This window comes from Globicephala melas, chromosome 4 (genome assembly GCF_963455315.2).
Source record: "Globicephala melas chromosome 4, mGloMel1.2, whole genome shotgun sequence".
NCBI classification, from domain to species: domain Eukaryota; kingdom Metazoa; phylum Chordata; class Mammalia; order Artiodactyla; family Delphinidae; genus Globicephala; species Globicephala melas.
Window position 1 is genome coordinate 124,685,746 of NC_083317.1, and position 18,044 is coordinate 124,703,789.

At 49.4% G+C, this 18,044-nt stretch overlaps 1 protein-coding gene across 3 annotated transcripts in view; it reads right to left on the reverse strand.

The window, feature by feature from the left end:
* The window catches only part of CLSTN2 (calsyntenin 2), a 650,414-nt gene that overhangs the window by 105,980 nt on the left and 526,390 nt on the right, over positions 1-18,044 (reverse strand). For all 3 annotated transcript variants that reach the window (XM_060298550.1, XM_060298549.1, XM_060298551.1), the window contains exons 6-7: positions 13,594-13,779; positions 2,612-2,860 (exon numbers count right to left, since the gene is read on the reverse strand). In XM_060298550.1, coding sequence (XP_060154533.1) covers positions 2,612-2,860; positions 13,594-13,779 — 435 coding nt within the window. The remainder of the gene's footprint in view (positions 1-2,611; positions 2,861-13,593; positions 13,780-18,044) is intronic.

Here is an 18,044-nt window from a genome sequence, read left to right on the forward strand (position 1 = left end):
GCTTTTATAACTTGGACATTTTTCTGACATATAAAAGCTCTAATCGAGTTTTTATTTGTTCCTGATAATTTTTTATTTAGGGCAAGGAGATATCTATAGGTATTTTTTTAAGGCAGAGAAATTAGAGGAAAATCTTCTGCATCTTTTCTTGTGCCAGCGTTGAACTGATTTGCAAAGGGTTACTTTATACTGAGCCCAAAGCTGAGCAGCTCCAGAACCTGTGGGTTGGAGGGGCTGACATGCCTGTTCGGGGTGCTGCTCTGATGAAAGTGAGGCATCATCATCTAATGCAGAGTTTTCAGCCATGGCTGCACAAAAGAATCGCCCAGACTCTGACTTCCTGAGCTGGGGCAGGGCCCTGGCATCTAGGTACTTTTACAAGGTCGCCAGGTTATTCTAGTGCAGAGCAGGGTTGAGAGCCGCTGGTCTAGTAGCGTGGACCTGAAACGCGGGCCAGAGGAGCTAGGGCCAAGTCTGTTCCTTTGATAATCAGTTGTGTTGTCCTTGGCCAGTTGCTCAACCTTTCATATTCTAATTTCCTCCTGTGTAAGCCAGAGGTCTATATGTGTCAGGCCTGACTCCCAGGGGTATTTGATACATTTCAGAAAGGACTCTATGTGTGTGGGCGCTAACTCCAGCCAGGGCGACTTTGCATACATCTGTATACTCCTAAGCCATTGTCTCCTGGATGCTGGCCCTGGATCAAGGAGGGGACAGCCCACCAGACACTGCGAAGATGGGGCCCCAGGGTGATTCCTGCGGTCCTGGGCTGAGCTCTGGACCCAGTCCCAAACCTCAGTGCCACCTTAAGCGTGTCTGCAGAGTCCTTCCTGTACGAAGGACCAGGAAAACAAATCCTTGGCACTGGCTCTGACACAGATTCACCACATGACTGGGAAAAGCTGGGCAACTCCCCCCGTTTCCGTTTCTGTATCTAGAAAATACATTGGCTTTTACCACAAATATTGATTGAAACAGGAAATGTGGGGTCCTGGTAGTTGTATAATGTGGAATAAAACTAGAAATAATAATGATTATGACAATAACAACATCAGGTTAATTAGTCGAGCACAGATTTTGTATCTGGAGCTGCTAAGGGATTTCATACCTTATTTCATGTTTACTTTCCCCATTCTACATATGGGGAGACTAAGGCTCAGTGAGATTAGCAACTCCTCGATTTTCCTTAAGTAGTGGAAAAGCTGCCATGGGAACTCTGGCTGTTGAGCAGCAAAGCTGAACGGTCAGCCGTTCTTCTATCCTGTCTTCTCACTGCACTATCGGCTGTAGTGTAGAGTAGTTATTTATTTGGGGTATTTCAACAAGAGGAGCATTTGAAATGGGAAAAGGTGGACTTATAATTTAAGATAGACATAACATTTTCATAAGATATCAGAGTATTTGTGTGTGTGTGTGTGTGTGTGTGTGTGTGTGTGTGTGTGTTTGCATGTGGGGTGGTGTGTGTGTGTGTGTGTTTGCATGTGGGGTGTGGTGACCAGAGCATAGCGATGGAGTTAGCTGGATCTAAGCTTACATTCCAGTTCTGATACTTACCAGCTGAATAACCTGGGACAAGTTACTTAAAGTCTCAGGGATGTTTCCTTATCCTTAAAACAGGAAACACAATAATGCTCTCGTAAAATTGTTTGTAGAGACGTGAGGCACTGTTTAGAATAGGAAGAGCTAACACAGATTAGACTTCCGGTGTGTCAGGTACTCTTCTATTGCTCTATACATACAATGTCATTTAATGCTGATAAAAACCCTATGAGGTAGATAATACTATAATGCCCATTTTATAGACTGAGAAAGTGAGGCATAGAGAGGTTAACCCACTTGCCCGAGATCACACAGCCAATAAGTGGTGGAGTGTTTTTTTTGCCATACGCGGGCCTCTCACTGTTGTGGCCCCTCCCATTGCGGAGCACAGGCTCCGGACGCGCAGGCTCAGCGGCCATGGCTCACGGGCCCAGCCGCTCCGCGGCATGTGGGATCCTCCCGGACCGGGGCACGAACCCGTGTCGCTTGCGTCGGCAGGCGGACTCTCAACCACTGCACCACCAGGGAAGCACATGGTGGTGGAGTGTTTTTAACCACCAAGCTGTGAACTGCCTTACACAGGCTCCGCAAGATGAAAACTGCCTAGCAAAGCTTAGCTATCATCGTCATGCACAGCAGTGATTTTCAAACTGCTGTTGTAAATTAGCAGGACCCTTCCATTGAAAATAAACTTCTGGAAATCTGTCTATATATTGATATAATACCGTGAAGGTAGAGCTGCTTTGCTTGAAGTAAGGATGAAGCCTCCTCCCCCAACCCCACCTCATATAGCAGCCCTAAGTTACTTCTGGGGACACTGGGGTTCTGAAGAACCCAGTCTGAAAACCACCAATTCCAGCTTTTTGATTCTTTGTGTCTGTACCCTGCCTCCCTTTCCTGGTCCTGCTCTACCCCAAGGCGAGGAGATCATCAGCCAGAAAAACAGAGACCAGAATATTTTCCCAGGGCCCCCGTCACACTCCCGCTTTTCTCCCCCACCCTTGGTGGCCGTGGCCATGCCGGACCAGCTGGGACAGAGGGGGCAGGTGCCGGGAGGAAATGCAAGACTCACCCGTTTTATCTGAGTTGCAGAGGATGGTTTCCTTCTCAGCCCTCACACCAGGGCTGGGGCCATGCTTCATCCACATGGTGATAGTGAACTGATCCGTCAGGTTCTTGGGTACAACCCCGTCAGGAATCTTGGCACCCTGCCTGCCGTCGAACTTGAAGATCATCTCGCTGCTGTCCACCAGCAGTCCTGCGGTCCAGTTGGTGGCGGCGCTGGGGGACGGCAAGAGGTCGATGATGCCAGAAGAGGCTCCTGCAGGGGATGGGGACAGAAAGAACAAAGGGTCATTCCTCCCAGGGTGGGTGTCCTCACGTTCTATTTTCTGCTCCTGGGTCAGCATGAACTACTCGGCGTACTTACCCAGAGCTAGGTGCTCAGCCCGAGCTAGGTGACTCGGGAAAAGAAGGGTTAAATGCCATCCTTGCCCGTGTTGCTTACGGTGGGCTTGCAGAGGCATCAGTAACTTACAGACAGAAGTATTGCATGTGGGAGGACAGAGTGCAATTAACTATTATACAAGAAAAAAGTGCTGGAGGAATTTAGAGAAATGAGATCACCCTGGGGGTTTCGATAAGCAGACAAGGGTCCTGGAGAAGGCCAGGGTTGGATTCGGATCGATGGATTCATTCATGCGCTCATCCATCCGTTACCCTGTCAGCCATTTATTGAGCACCAGTCGGGTGCCAAGACCCCTGCTGGGTGCTGGCGACGTAAACGTGAATCAGCACAGTCTCTGACCTGGAGGAGCTCAGACCCAACACATTGACAGACAATTGGGATGCAGTGTGATCAGAGCTGTGACGGGGAAAGTTCAGGTCCTGACCCCGCGAGAAAGAGTATGAGTCACTTTGCACTCACCACGCTTTTTTCCAACCATTCGTTAAGGCCAAACGGTATAGCAGTTGAGAACACGGGTTTTGAAATCAGCAGAACCTGAACCTGATGCCTGGTGGCGGCCTGGCTTGCTAGCCTTGTGACTGTGACCAGTGACCTCACCTTTCCGACTCTCCACCCCCTTCTCTGCCACCTGCCCTCCCAGCTGTTGTGGGAACTGAAGAAGAGACAGCACCTGCACTTGGGGCAGCATGCTTGGCACGCGATGAGCGGAGCTCACTCCACGTTAGCTATAACCCTGTCGTTATTGTTAGAGCTGTTATTATTTCTGCTACCACTGTGATTCCAGGCTAAGGATATCCTGAGGCCGTGGGAGTGCCATAGACAGATTTGTGTCTTGGGAGAATCACACCAACAGCTTTGTGGAGGGGGGAGCTGAGTGAGCCTGCAAGGCTGGCCCAGAAGACAGGATGGCCCAGCTGGGAGGATAACTGGGCCGCCACGGACTTCCCACTGAAGCTCAGGTGCTGCCAGCAGTGTTCTCTGCATCCTTACGTCCCACAGAGGGGCAGGGCTCAACTACTCAGGGGAGGAGGAAGGTCAGGGGCTTCCTAATACCAGGAAACAAGAGCCAGGGAGTCCAAAGTATGCTCGGTGCAGGGGACCAAGTGTGTGTGGGCTCCCACCTGGCACAGCACTGACCCGGCAGCCGTAAATGGGTTTAATGGACAGTGGGTGTGTGTATTACCTGCCATTTGTCTGGGATCATTGGACTTCTGAATTCGGTATATCAGGGCCTCATGTCACCTAGGGGCTGCGTTTCAGAGTCAGCCACTACAAACATCTACAGTTAAAATGACACATGAAACTCCCTCAGGAAGGTACCATATTGGAAACCGATGTACTTCTTTGAAAATGTTTAAACTAGCCAGTTCTCCCTGCAGCCTTGGAACAGATGCCCATGGGTTTGCAGCTGAAAGCTGGCTGTGTGACACATCTGTTCCTTAGAGCAGGTGCTCTGCTTAGCCCTGTGAGGAGCTCGCCCTGGGAAAGGCCTCTGGGACCTGCAGTGACTGAGATGTGGCGGGGTGGGAGGTGGGAGTGGAGATTCCGGTTTCTTAATTTACGATCACCCTGCAGCTATGCTCATCAAGGGGAAGTGTGGGCAGCGTTGACTACGTTATTAATGCGTTTTTCTTGGGGCTTTTGCCTGGTAGCATGCCATGTTTATAACTGCCTTTTCTTCTACCCAGTGCCTCCGTGAGATGCTTCCGGGCATTACCCAATGCTCGCATGAGCCTGTTCCTCCAGCCTCTTGTTCAGGCCCCCCACCTCTCATCAATATTACTTGTTCTCCTATAATCCTTGAGACTTACTTGATGTCCATTTTACTTATCTGACAAGCTAATTCACACTAATGTTTTAACGACTAACAAAGCCTTAAAGGTTATCACCCTCCATAGGTATCTGAAAGAAGAACTCTATCAAGGTGGTAGCAGGTAGAGATTTGGGGGTGGCTGGGGAATGGGAGCTATGTAGTCTTCGGACCAAGTTCATCTTCCTAGAACTCCCCAGAATAATGCAACCTGGCAACAGCTGCTCTGCCCCATGAGTGAGTTGGCTCAGACACCAGGATTTGTCCAGCATGACGACAGCTGGTGACTAGGGCTCACAGGGAATGTGTTGGTTCCCGAAATTTCAGGTGGCCAGGGAGACGCAGGCTGAGCACCCAGGGCTCCTGACTTCTAGCTCAAGCCAGAGAAGCCAACACAATCTAGCAGGGCCCAGTACAGGGCCCACACAGAGCCGCAGGCCTGAGCATGGGGGAACCAGGGCAGGGCTGACAGGGCTCAGAACTCCACCCTTTGAAGTTCCTTTTTTGTGTGTGTGGTACGCGGGCCTCTCACTGTTGCGGCCTCTCCCGTTGTGGAGCACAGGCTCCGGACGCGCAGGCTCAGTGGCCATGACTCACGGGCCCAGCCGCTCCACGGCATGTGGGATCTTCCCGGACCGGGGCACGAACCCGTGTTCCCTGCATCGGCAGGCGGACTCTCAACCACTGTGCCACCAGGGAAGCCCCTACACGCTTTTTTATATTCTTTTCCATTATGGTTTATCACAGGGTATTGAAAATAGTTCCCTGTGCTATACAGTAGGACCTTGTTGTTTATCCTTTCTATAGGTAATAGCTTACATCTGCTAACCCCAAACTCCCACTCTATCCCTCCTCCACACCTCCCTTACTCCTTGGCCACTGCAAGTCTGTTTTCTATGTCTGTGAGTCTGTAAATAAGTTCATTTGTGTCATATTTCAGATTCCACATATAAGTGATATCATATGATATTTGTCTTTCTCTTTCGGACTTCACCTAGTACGATAATCTCTAGGTCCATCCATGTTGCTGCAAATGGCATTATTTCATTCTTTTTTATGGCTGAGTAACATTCCATTATATATACGTACCACATCTTCTTTATCCATTCATCTGTCAATGGACGTTTAGGTTGTTTCTATATCTTGGCTATTGTAAATAGTGCTGCTATGAACATAGCGGTGCATGTATATTTTTGAATTATAATTTTGACAGACCTTTATTCTTAGTTTCCTTGGAACATTTTATTGGGCACTGAGTGAGTGTCAGACCTGAATTAAATACTTCAATGCTTTTTCTTAGTTACTCATCAATGTGGTGAATACGATCACGATTCCAGTTTACAGATAAGAAACTTGAAGCTCAGCGAGCCTAGAATCACACCAGCTAGTAAGGGGACCTGTCATCAGGGTTTGCCAGCCCTGAAGCCCACACTCCCGCCGCACCACCCCAATCAACCTGGAGGGAGATCTTGCAACCTACTGCACATTTTAAAAAATTGAAGTATAGTTGATTTATAAAATTGTGTTAGTTTCAGGTTACAGCAAAGTGATTTGGTTATACATATATTCATATGTATATATTTGTATACTTTTTTCGATGCTTTTCCATTATAGTTTATTACAGAATAGTGAATATAGTTCCCTGTCCTATACAGTAAATCGTGTTGTTTATCTATTTTATATATGGTAGTGTGCATCTGTTAATCCCATACTCCCAATATATCCCTACCCACCCCCAACCTCCTACACATCTTACAAACATGGAAACTGAGGCCCAGAGAGGGGAAATGACTTGACCAGGATCACACAGCCACTCAGCTAGCTAGAGGCAAGCCCAGCTCTCAGACCCCCAGCAATGTTCTTTCTATCGCACAGCATAGTGTCCTGCCAAGCCCAGCCCAGTTTTCGGGACCCCACCTCCCTGGACAGGTGGCTGTCCACAGAGAGGCATGTGCCTTGGCAAGGTCATCGTGTGGAGCTCTGTGTCTTCCCTGGTGAGGGGAGCAGCGTGCCACCCTACCTGACCCACAGATGTTGCCTCCTGGGAAGCATCACTCTGCATTTTACCAGATGGTGCGGGCTTTCACAGACTCAACAGATTGTATTTCATTTTTTCAGTGCACTTAAATAAACTGAGAGAGGTTTTCCTTTCTCCTGAAGTTCTCGCTCCTCTCCCCAAAGGATCCCATGGAAAGCACTGGGTAAACAGGATGCATAACTCAGAAAGGTGGAACAGCAACATCTGCACATCAGTGTGTATTTTTTTTTTCTTTTTTTTGCGGTACGCGGGCCTCTTACTGTTGTGGCCTCTCCTGTTGCGGAGCACAGGCTCCGGACGTGCAGGCTCAGCGGCCATGGCTCACGGGCCCAGCCGCTCTGCAGCATGTGGGATCTTCCCGGACTGGGGCACGAACCCGTGTCCCCTGCATCGGCAGGCGGACTCTCAACCACTGCGCCACCAGGGAAGCCCCAGTGTGTATTTAAGACACCCTTAGGAACCCTCACAGAGGTCCCTGGGACCACCACGTTGCTGAGAGTTCACGCTGGTCTGGTGCACAGCAGCTACAGCCTGAGTGCAGGAGGCTTACAACCAGAGGTGAGGTCTGGTTTGAAGTCCCCGAGCCCTATCAGGGCGGGGAAGCATCTCTGAGTCAGCAAGTAGATAAAGACAGGGGTGACTTAGGCAGATTTCAGGACACATGGTGGAGCGAGAGCCCACATGGAGCCTGGGGACAGTGGTCACCGTCTGGACTTCTTAATTGCTGGGTTTGCACGCTGCTTTGGGTGCCTTGGTGAGGGCAGAGTGTCCTTGGCATTTCACGGTAGGCCTGTGGCAATGGTGACAGACATGGAGCCTCAGTCATGCCTCCTCATGGTCCATCATGGGGCAGGGGAAAGGATGGCAAGAAGGAGAGGGTCTCAGGGGAGAGGAACCATTGTGCTCAAGGACACAGGCCTCATTCTATAGAGTATTCTCACGATTAGCAATAGCAGCTCCACGTTACTTCATTAAATGCTTATGTAATGTCTAAGTTATGCCAGGCACTGTGGTGAGAATGGAGCAACGAACCAGATAGAAATGGGCCCTACCTCTAGTCACCCAGTAGAAAGTCTTTTAGTTTTGGCATGTGGAAGAGTTCATTGCTAGAGAGTCTCAGGGGAAGCCAGGGAGGCCCTCTTGACAAAGGCTGTACTTGAACTACATGACGATAGAAAGCATTCTGTTCTCAACATACTTTTCTGACCCACTGATGGCACTTGGCCTTGTGACTTGCTCTGACCAATGAAATGTGAGTGCAAGTGACGTGTCATCTTAGGGCAGAAGTTTTACAAGCCAGTCCATGGTTCGTCACATGTTTTTTCCATCTGCCATGAGATCAACAATGTTCTAGATAGAGGCCTTTCTGTTAGCCTGGATCCCAGTGGGAAACTAACATAGAGCAGAGCCACAGTCAACCCGAGAAGGACATGTGGTAGGAATAGAAAACAAACCTTTGTTATTTGAAGCCAATAGATTTTGGGATCACTTGTTATTGCAGCATAACCTGCCCTATCCTGACTGATACACCACATTAAGTGACTGACATCAGCGGCTACCATTTGCACTTCTCTATCTGCAGACCTTCAGGATAGATGTGGAGGACTTTCTGATGTCCTTTCCAGAGCTCACACCGTTGATCAGACTATCATTCCACCTCTGGAATCCTAGACAAGAGGGGTTCCTCAAAGGCCCTGAATTGTCCAGGTGAAGCACGCTGGGCTTTGGATGAGGGTGGTCAGCCAAGCTCTTGGGGCAGAGCCGTGGGTACCCAGGTGCTGACCAGCCTGGGAAAGGCCACTGTAGGCAAAAGCCTTCTCCAGGAATAGAAGGGCCTGCTGTATGGTAGCTGCGTAATTGACTGCAAAGAAGTCACATCCAAAGAGAAGCCCATTGCTCACTGTCGTCACCCGCGGGTCAGTGTGTGCACACTTGCTCATGTATGAGTAGTGATTTAATGGGACTGCCAACACGTATGCCTCAGTTTTCCTTAGAGACAGAGGCCCACTTCAACTCTCTGAGAATGGAAACACTGGCTATGACTGGGGGGCTGGTTCTGCCCCCCCTGGAAGCTCCAGCTGTTTCGAGGCATTTTGGAGGAACTGATGATGGCTTCCCCTGGTTGGGGTGTTCTGAAGGTATAAAAGCCTTGAACTGTGATTCTCAGTGAGGGCAAGCTCTGTTACGCTGCACGGTGTAGTAGAAAGCCATGGACTGAACTTCTTTTACATGTCTGTCTTCCCCAGGAGACTGAATTGTTAAGTGGTCTCACTAACTTCTAGATAACCTCACGAGTTAGAACATTTGGACACTGAACAAATATTTGCTGAATTAATAAATACATGAATGAATGAATGAATGGATTTGCTACGAAGACCTCCTGGACCCACAAGTGTATAAATCCTGTGAACAGCTCACCGACTGGTAATCTGAGCTGGTCTGACAGCTCAATCCCTTGATTTAGCAGAAGGGTCTCTCTCTGCAGCCTTTCCTTCAACAGGACCTGTCCTCGGAGCTCTTGACTCTACATAAAGAAAGCAGCTGACCCCGAGTGTCATACGGGGAGGTGCCGGCCAGATGCCAGGAGTCTGTGATTCCAGGGAGGAGCAGCCCTGGCCTCTGGTCTCCGAATGATATGTGTGTCACAAACTGCTTTGCTGTTTATTGTAATATGCAGAGACTCAGGGGCACGGAAATGAGCCTTTTCTTGGGCTCTGGTTAATGTCAAGTTTAATTTGGCCAAGAGTCACTGGGGCTTCATCATGCATTTCATACTCAAGGCAGTTCTGTGACACTTCACCTCGGGAAAGCCTGGGACTGAGATGGGAGATCCCTTCATCTTGAATCTCTGAACCCAGAGGAGGTGATAAGCGGCTTGTCCAACTTCCCCGAGAGGCCTGGCTTCATGTAAGCCAGTGGCAATGGGGGACCATGTCAGGCTAAGTTTGGTCCTATAAGCTGAAGGGGACACAGGTGCAGGGCCCTGTATCGTTTTTGTTTCAAGATGGAATGGAAGTGTTTCCATGCACAAACTGCAGGCAGCGATATGCCTGACGTCCAGTGTTCCCCTGGAAACAAAGAGGCCATTTCTGGTGCTACTGCACCTGTCTGGTGTTTCCCGACAGCAGCTTTGCCCAGCTGTTGTCCGACGGCCCCTTACGCAGGATCCCATCATTGCTCGTTGTGGAGCGACGTTGCAGGAGGAAGAAGCAGGTGGGCAGCGACCGGACCTCCACAAGGCGCCTCTGGGGAGACACCCTTGCCTGGGTCACCGCACAACAACAAATGTCACAGAAGCAACGCCAGAACTCAAAGACACCAGGAAGCGCCCCAGGACTGACCCTGGCGAGCACAGAGGGCAGGCGAATATTGACTTAAGGGAAGCGTTTGGAATGGCGAAGGAGTGAGAGATTCTAGCGGGAAGAAACATGAACAAAGGCTTAGGGATGGGAATGAACTGGGAACGGCGACAGATGGGTTACCCTGGCCAAGAAGAGGCAGGACGGCAGGGAGAAATGGGGTATAAGGACGGATCAGCAGGATGGAGGTGGGTCCTCGGGGTGTGGAGAGCCAGGCTAGAGCTAGGCATCCACACCTGGATGTTCCACAGGTCCAGTCATCACTGCCCCCTAAATCCGCCCTTGCCCTGAATTTGGTGGCTACTGGTTGGTGGCACTCTCGTCCAGTTAGATGCTCACATTAGAATCTTCTAAGATTCCTTCTTTTTCACTGCTGACAGCTAATCAGTGATTGACTCTTACCCCCTAAATCTGTCTTAAATTCATCCCTACCGCCACTCCCCCGGTTCAGAAATCATTCTCTCTTGCTTAGACTATGACGATAACATCTTAAGTGGTCTCCCTGTTTCCATCCAAAGTCAATAAAGATTTGTAGAATGAAAAATGCAAGAACGCAGGGGCTTAAAGTGTCATGGTGGCTCCCTGGCTGGGAAACCCCGCCAGCAACTTGTCGACCGTCCACTGAAAACACAGAGAAGCTTGTCTCCAGAACCTAAGGTGCCCCATGGGAGTCAGGAATTACAACCCAGGCTCTGCTTTAGAAGCGATCTGGCCTGCCTTTCCCTCACGGTTTGGAGAGCGCGTGGGGCCTGAGGAACCTGACCCAGAGCAGATGGGCATCTGTCTCACTCATTTGCTCCTGCCCTTCTTTCCTGAACTCTCTCTCCGCCGATTCAAGAGTCAGACTCCTAATCTGGAGGCAGGAGTGGCCCTGCCTGTCAGGCTCACTCAGGGTTTCCAGAAGTGCGATGGGAGGGTGGCACTGCCGGGAAGGTCACCAGAAAGACAGGCAGACCTCTCTTAACAAATGGTCGCTCCCAGCACCAGATAAGCTCGCATCTCAGGGGAAAGTGCTTTCCTGACTGAATTAACCTGCCTTCCTGCCACGTGAGGCTGGCAGCCCAGAAGCAATGAGCTACGTTAACAACCAGATGCAATCTGGCTCTAAAGTTTCTTCGCTCAGAAAATCCTTTTCACTCTACCTATCTCCTGGTCTCCCCTTCGCAACATTCAGAATCAAATCACCAGTGTGCGCCCTTGGGCCCATCTGATCTTTAACAAGCTGATTCCATCATCTCTTTCTAACCTGGAGGAGTTCAGGAAATGACCGTCACCCGCGGTGGCGTGGGGTGGACTTGACTTATAATTCAGGTGCGCGGGGAGCGAAATGGGATATTCATTCAAAGTAAGTTGTCAGCGGAGCTGGCTTCTCCGCTCCCGGACTGAAGGAGAGAACCAGAGGCAGCTTTCTCAATACTGCGGGCCCCTGAGAGCCAATTTTACAAGAGCAGTTTGGAATATGGAGGTCGTGGTGTTTTTCCGAATCTCCTGCATCATTCTGGAAAAACGGGCCTTCCCACATGCCCTCCTTGCCGGCCTGGTGACATGACAAATAGGACGCGGTGATACCCGAGCAGGGTGTATTTCACATTCAGTTCTCAAATTGTCACTTGGTCCTTTGGGCAAGAGCTGTGTGTGTGTGTGTGTGGGCGCACGCACGTATGTGCATGTGTGTGCATATTTGTGTATGCATGTGTGTACCTGTGTGTGCCTGTATGCACCTGTGTGTGCATGTGTGTTCATGAGTGTGTGTGTCAATGTTGAGAGAGAAAAACTGCCCTGAAGAGAGTAGTGGAGGGGTCCCCAGGAGGGGATGCAGGCTACGCTGTGTGTTCGGGACCTCCTTTTCCTTTGGTGGGGATGGAGTTACCCCCAAGTGTAGGCCCCGTCTAAGAGGAAGCTCTTTCCTAAGCTGCCCACAGCCCAGCTGGAGAGTCAGTGTGAGGGCCTGAATATTCTTGGAGAGAACAGAAATGAAGTATACGTGGTGGGGATGAAGGAGACCCATCCACCCATGCACGGTGTGGTTTACCAAGCACATGGCACCGTCCCCCCCGTATTGAGTATCTTATTCCACAGCTGACTTGAGCAGTTTACGTTCCGGCTCCAGAGGCCTGGCCCGGAGTCACAGACCCTGAGCCAAAGAGCCCTTCATTCCCACAAACCTACCTTCAAAGTCTGGCTCTGTCACTTTCTATCTGCATGACCTTGAACAAGTCATTTTTCCTCTCTGGGCCTCAAATTGTCCATCTTTAAAACTGGGTGAATAAGACCCTCCTCAGTGTAGTGGGGAACTTAGGGTAGGGCATGTGAAGATTCTAGGAGGGTGCACACAGCAGGTGCTCAGTAAAGCTAAGCTCCCTTGTACAGAACCTCCAGCAGCCTGGCTCCTAGTTCCGGCCTGCTCCTATCTTGGGGCGCCATCTTTCAGCCTGTGGACAGCAAGCCCTCTGTCCCCCACACTTGGACTTTCCAGATCCCACCTCCACTCTCGCCCTAGCTCTTCTTTTCTGACTTGGGCAGCCAGGCCTGGCTTCACCAGCATGTGACCTGAACAATCACACGAGGCCCCCAGCTTGCTTTAATGCTTTGCTGTTGCTGCCTTAAAATTCTTAATAGTTTTGGAAAAGGGTCCTGCACTTTCACTTGCACTAAGCCCTCAAGTTCCATAGCTGGTCCTGGGGGAGGAGACCCACCTCTCCCCAAGTGGCTGACACCACCCTTCACACTGGCCCCTGGGCAGGCACCTCTCTGTAAACCAACACAGTGGAAGGGATCCCTGTTCCTTCAGGCCCTGTGCTAGGTGCTCTTAAACACATGGTGCCGGGCTTCCCTGGTGGCGCAGTGGTTGAGAATCCGCCTGCCAATGCAGGGGACAAGGGTTTGAGCCCTGGGCTGGGAAGATCCCACATGCCGCGGAGCAACTAAGCCCGTGCGCCACAACTACTGAGCCTGCGCTCTAGAGCTCGTGCTCTGCAACAAGAGAAGCTACCACAATGAGAAGCCAGCGCACTGCAACTAGAGAAAGCCCACGTGCAGCAACGAAGACCCAACGCGGCCAAAAATAAATAAATTAATTAAAAAAAAAACAACACATGAGGTCATGAATCCCTATTTTACTGATGAAGAATAGAGGCTTTGTCACATCACTTGCCCACAGCCATACAGTTGGTCCATGGTGGGATCTGATCAGGTGTGTCTGATGCCAAAACCTGTGCCCTCTGACCCTTTAACCATGATAAGTAAACAGTATCCATCCAGAGGTTACACATACCGATGAAGTGGGGAGGGGCGATTCTTTCATAATATAATAACATATGCTTTGTATATATTGTTTAAAAAAATAATTAAAAACTAATCTCAACAGGGAAAAACCTACCACATAATTTCTGAAGGGATTTCTCAGAGTAGGTCTCGCGGTCACAGCCCTTCCCGATGTAGTTGGTCTGCAGCTCTGTGGTGATCTGGATGGAGGACACGGCCCCGTCGCACGTCTCCAGGTGGATGCTGGGGAACAGGGGCACGCTCCCTGAGCCAGGCTGGTACTCAATCCTCTTGGTCCAATCTGAGCAAACAAGGGAAGAATGACAGTAAGTCAGGTACAGACAGTTCCGCTATAACACGTGTTTTGAAAACGTGAATTTGTTCCACCACAATTGATATATTAGGAAACAATTTGAGGATAATGGGAATTTCACATTTGCTTATGCAAGATTTCTTGCATGAGAAATATTAGGTGAATGCAGAAACCTGCACCCAGCTGAGCTGAGCCGAGCCATGTAGGAATGTCCAAAACAGGCACGTGCACAGACCTCAGACATCTACCAGCGACTCCCCTCACCACGTGTGAAAAGCCACACCCGCCTGGACCACTGTTACAACTTTCCATTCCCATCAGAAAACCCTCTTCACAGTAACGTACCAGCTGCAACCTTTCCTGTGTCCACTTCCACAAGCAAACCTCAGGTCTCTTCAAGTACTACTTATTGTAGTACTTATCTATTTCTTAACCACTTAACCTGGGTAAAAGTAACACCGTGCTAACGTTTTCCCTCTCTCTCTTTTTTATGTGTCACTGATGACATTTTCGAGTGTCAAGCCCCTTGCCCCATTTTCCCCGTTTTGCCCAGCAAGGTGAGTTTTAGGAACGTATACCTCTGGTCACAAAATAAAGGCGAGCAAGGTAATTCAGGATTACATGAGGCCACGAGGTGAGGTGCAAGGACTCTTTCCCGAACATTCAGGACTGTGACCCACTTAAGGAGGGCTGATGGTCTTATCCCTGCTTTTTAGCGGAAAAATAACTTGGAGACAATACAATGCTGGAGAGGAACAAAATCACAATCAAAATGGTACCACACGAAACAGAGCAATCAACAAAAATGCACACCAAGCGTGAGTGTACACAAGAATGAATTGAAACAATGATAGCAGCCACTGAAAGTCAGAGGCGAGTCGAGGCCACGCTCATGGTGACTGGCAACAGCACTTGCTGAGAGCGACAGCTGCCTGAGAGGTCTGTGCCAGCCTGAACCAGACTTGTGGGTAGAAGTCTGAATCATCAAGGAACATGAGTTGTGGTACTATTAGTTTATGAATCTCAAACATCTGTCACATTGCTAGATGGTATCCTTTTGCTAAGGTAGAAATGAAAAGCCATGGACTGCCTGCCCTCACCCTTGAGAAACTCAAGAGAGTCCTGCATGTAGGGTCATTCATCAGCCACCCAGGGGTTCCCCACAAACACCCCATGGGCCACCGGCCGCCACCTTGAGGAAACCAGTGGAGTGGAAGGGCTGGGCTTACGGACTGTCAGATGGCTTCGTTTGGTAAGAAAGCATTTATTTGTTTGGGGTTCTTATGTACCTGGCTCTGCTTGTAGCATCACGGATACAGCAGTGAAGGAGTCAGGAAGGGTCCCTGCCTTGTGGAGCTGGGAGAGACAGGCAGATAATGAATATGTCCATGCTGTCCTGTCAGGGAGGGTAAGTGCTATGAAAGGAAAAGTGGTGACAGAGAGTGACTCCATAGATGGAGAGAGTTCCTGTCTGAGCCGAGACCTGAACGTCAAGGATGAACGCCCATGGGAAGCCTCAGAGAAGTTCATTTGAAGTGGATGCCGCAATGATCTTGGCTTGACTCAATCAGGTCAGGAGTTTCTTGGGAAGGTTAGTGAAGGTCTCCTAGCCTCAGGTACCTCATCAGTGAAGTAGGGACCACACTGGGGGGCTGAGGGCCAGGTGCAACCATGCGGGCCTGACAGGCAGTAGGGCCCCAGTCCATGTTATTCCTTCCCCAGCGAGCAAAGGAGACGTGCATCCCCCCTGCACTGCAACCCTGCCACATTCCAGCTAACCAGGTAATTTGGGTTTAGCTCTGAACCCCTGCATTAACCAGCCATACTCTAAGGGGTTTCTCTGAGCCATAAGCAAAGATTGCACACCATGTTGTGGGGTTCATCACCAGGGAACTTGCCATGGGAGGATGTTTAAATGATAGCGACTACAAGTAAAAGAGAATACACCCAATTACATGTTTTTACTCAGAGCTCCGCGGAGCTGTGTCTTCTCCCGGAGGATGAGATCACGAAGCTGCTATAGCCCACGCTCTAGAGGTCAATCTAAAGGACCAATCACTGGTAGACAGGAGGGCTTTTTCTTAGATATATCTAAAACTCACAGTGCTGTAAGCAGAGGTCCGCACATGACAAGTCTCGTCGTGTCCTAGGTACACAATGTTTCATACTATTGAGCATTCAATCATGCCATTTCTTCTGCGTGGAGTGCCCTTTCTATTCTCTTCTGTCTGTCACCGCCCGCATGTAACCTTTCAGGATTTCTCCAGTCTGGGTTGAAACCCTCCTCTGTGCTCTCACAGCATATTCACCATTAGACTACAGTATTAGACTCCAAGCTGACGGTTACCCTGAATCCCCATCATTTTGCACAATGGCCGGCACAGAGCACATGCTCACTAGACAGTGGTAGGAAGTGTGAATGGATCCTGTAGGATATCATCTTGGAATTATCCATTCGTGTGCCTGCCTCTTCCTGTAACTAAGAACTCTTTAAAGGCAGGAATTGTGCGTTTATTTTTGATCCCTCCACACCTAGCTCTGAGCACAGGAAATGTTTGCCAGGTGGATCTGAGAAGCCTCAGAGACCTAACCTTGACTTCAGCCATGGCATCCCTTCTTGAGCCAGAGAGAGAAGCCACAGCCTGTTTGTAGCTTCTCTGGTACTGCCTCCGTCTGCCCCTACCCTCAGTCCTGCAGAGCCATCCATCCCAACAGCAGCCCATCACATGTTTGCTTTTCTTTGTCCTCAGCAAGGCAAGTGGTCCAGAACCGATAATGGAGGAATCTCTTCCCAATAATTAAACATGGTGTCAAGGAGGGGGCCTCTTTCCTTCCCTTCCTCACTTTTCTCTCCCTGGATCTTCCTTTTCTTTAGAGATACAGATTTAAAAATAATCAGGGAAATGGTTTTGTGCAGGGGGACCTTGGTATGGCCTTACATCAGTATCGATTCCCTTTATTCTGTGGGGACTGTGGGTGTCTCTTTCTCATCTAGATATTTTAGTGGTTATCTCTGATGAGAAATTCCACATCGAGTCCTTTTCTGAAGGAGTGTAAATAAAGAAGCAAATAAATAACGAAGGAAAAGTCAGTGGAGGCACAGTCCTAGCAAAGTTTTAATTCTTTTTGCCGCCCCTGGGTAGAGGGGACGAGTCCCTCTCTGAAGAGAAATCATGCACAGAAGAACTTTAGGATCATCACACCTGCCAGTTGCTTTGGTGACCTCATGAGGCTTGTTTTTGAGGGTTTATGAAGCGTAGGTAAAATTGCAACCATATAGTAAAAGAAATCAATGAAGCTTTCTGAGTGTAGCGTCCTGGAGACAGTGGGAAGCTCACACAAGCTTGGAAGCTTTCATTTTCCAAGAAGGAGTTGGGGTGGGGATTAAGAGAGCAAAATGCAAGTCATCAAATTCAGCCTTTGTCACATGAAATATCTATTCATCTTCATTTTCCAGAGGGAAGGATGGCAGGATGGCTAAAAGTATGACCTTTAAATTCAGGGTGTCTGTGTTCAAATTCCAGGCCTCCCACTTCCTGTGTGAACTCTGGGCAAACTACTTACCCACCTTGAGTCTCAATAAAAGTCACACCTACCACCCAGGATCTAGGGGGATTAAATGCAGTCGTTTCAGCCTCAAACACAAGGGACATATTCAACAGTTATTATTGTTAAGTGATTATTTATGCAATAACATTTATTGCAGGAAATAAGAAGACATAAAATTATTAGCACCTACAAGGTGCTAAGGGCTTTTAGGTCTCTTCTTTCATTTAATCCTCCCAGCAGCCCAGTGAATGAGTGCTACTATCTTTTCTTTTTTTAAAATAAATTTATTTATTTATTAATTTTTGGGCTGCGTTGGGTCTTCATCGCTGTGCGTGGGCTTTCTCTAGTTGTGGCGAGCAGGGACTACTCTTCGTTGTGGCGCGCGGGCTTCTCATTGCGGTGGCTTCTCTTGTTGCGGAGTACGGGCTCTAGGTGCGCGGGCTTCAGTAGTTGTGGCACACGGGCTCAGTAGTTGTGGCTCACGGGCTCTAGAGCGCAGGCTCAGTAGTTGTGGCACACGGGCTTAGAGGCTCCGCGGCATATGGGATGTTCCTGGACCAGGGCTTGAACCCGTGTCCCCTGCATTGGCAGGCAGATTCTTAACCACTGCGCCACCAGGAAAGTCCATGAGTGCTACTATCTTAATTGTGCAGATGGAAAACTGTGGCTGAGAGTTGGTGTGACTTGCCCACAGTCACAGGGCT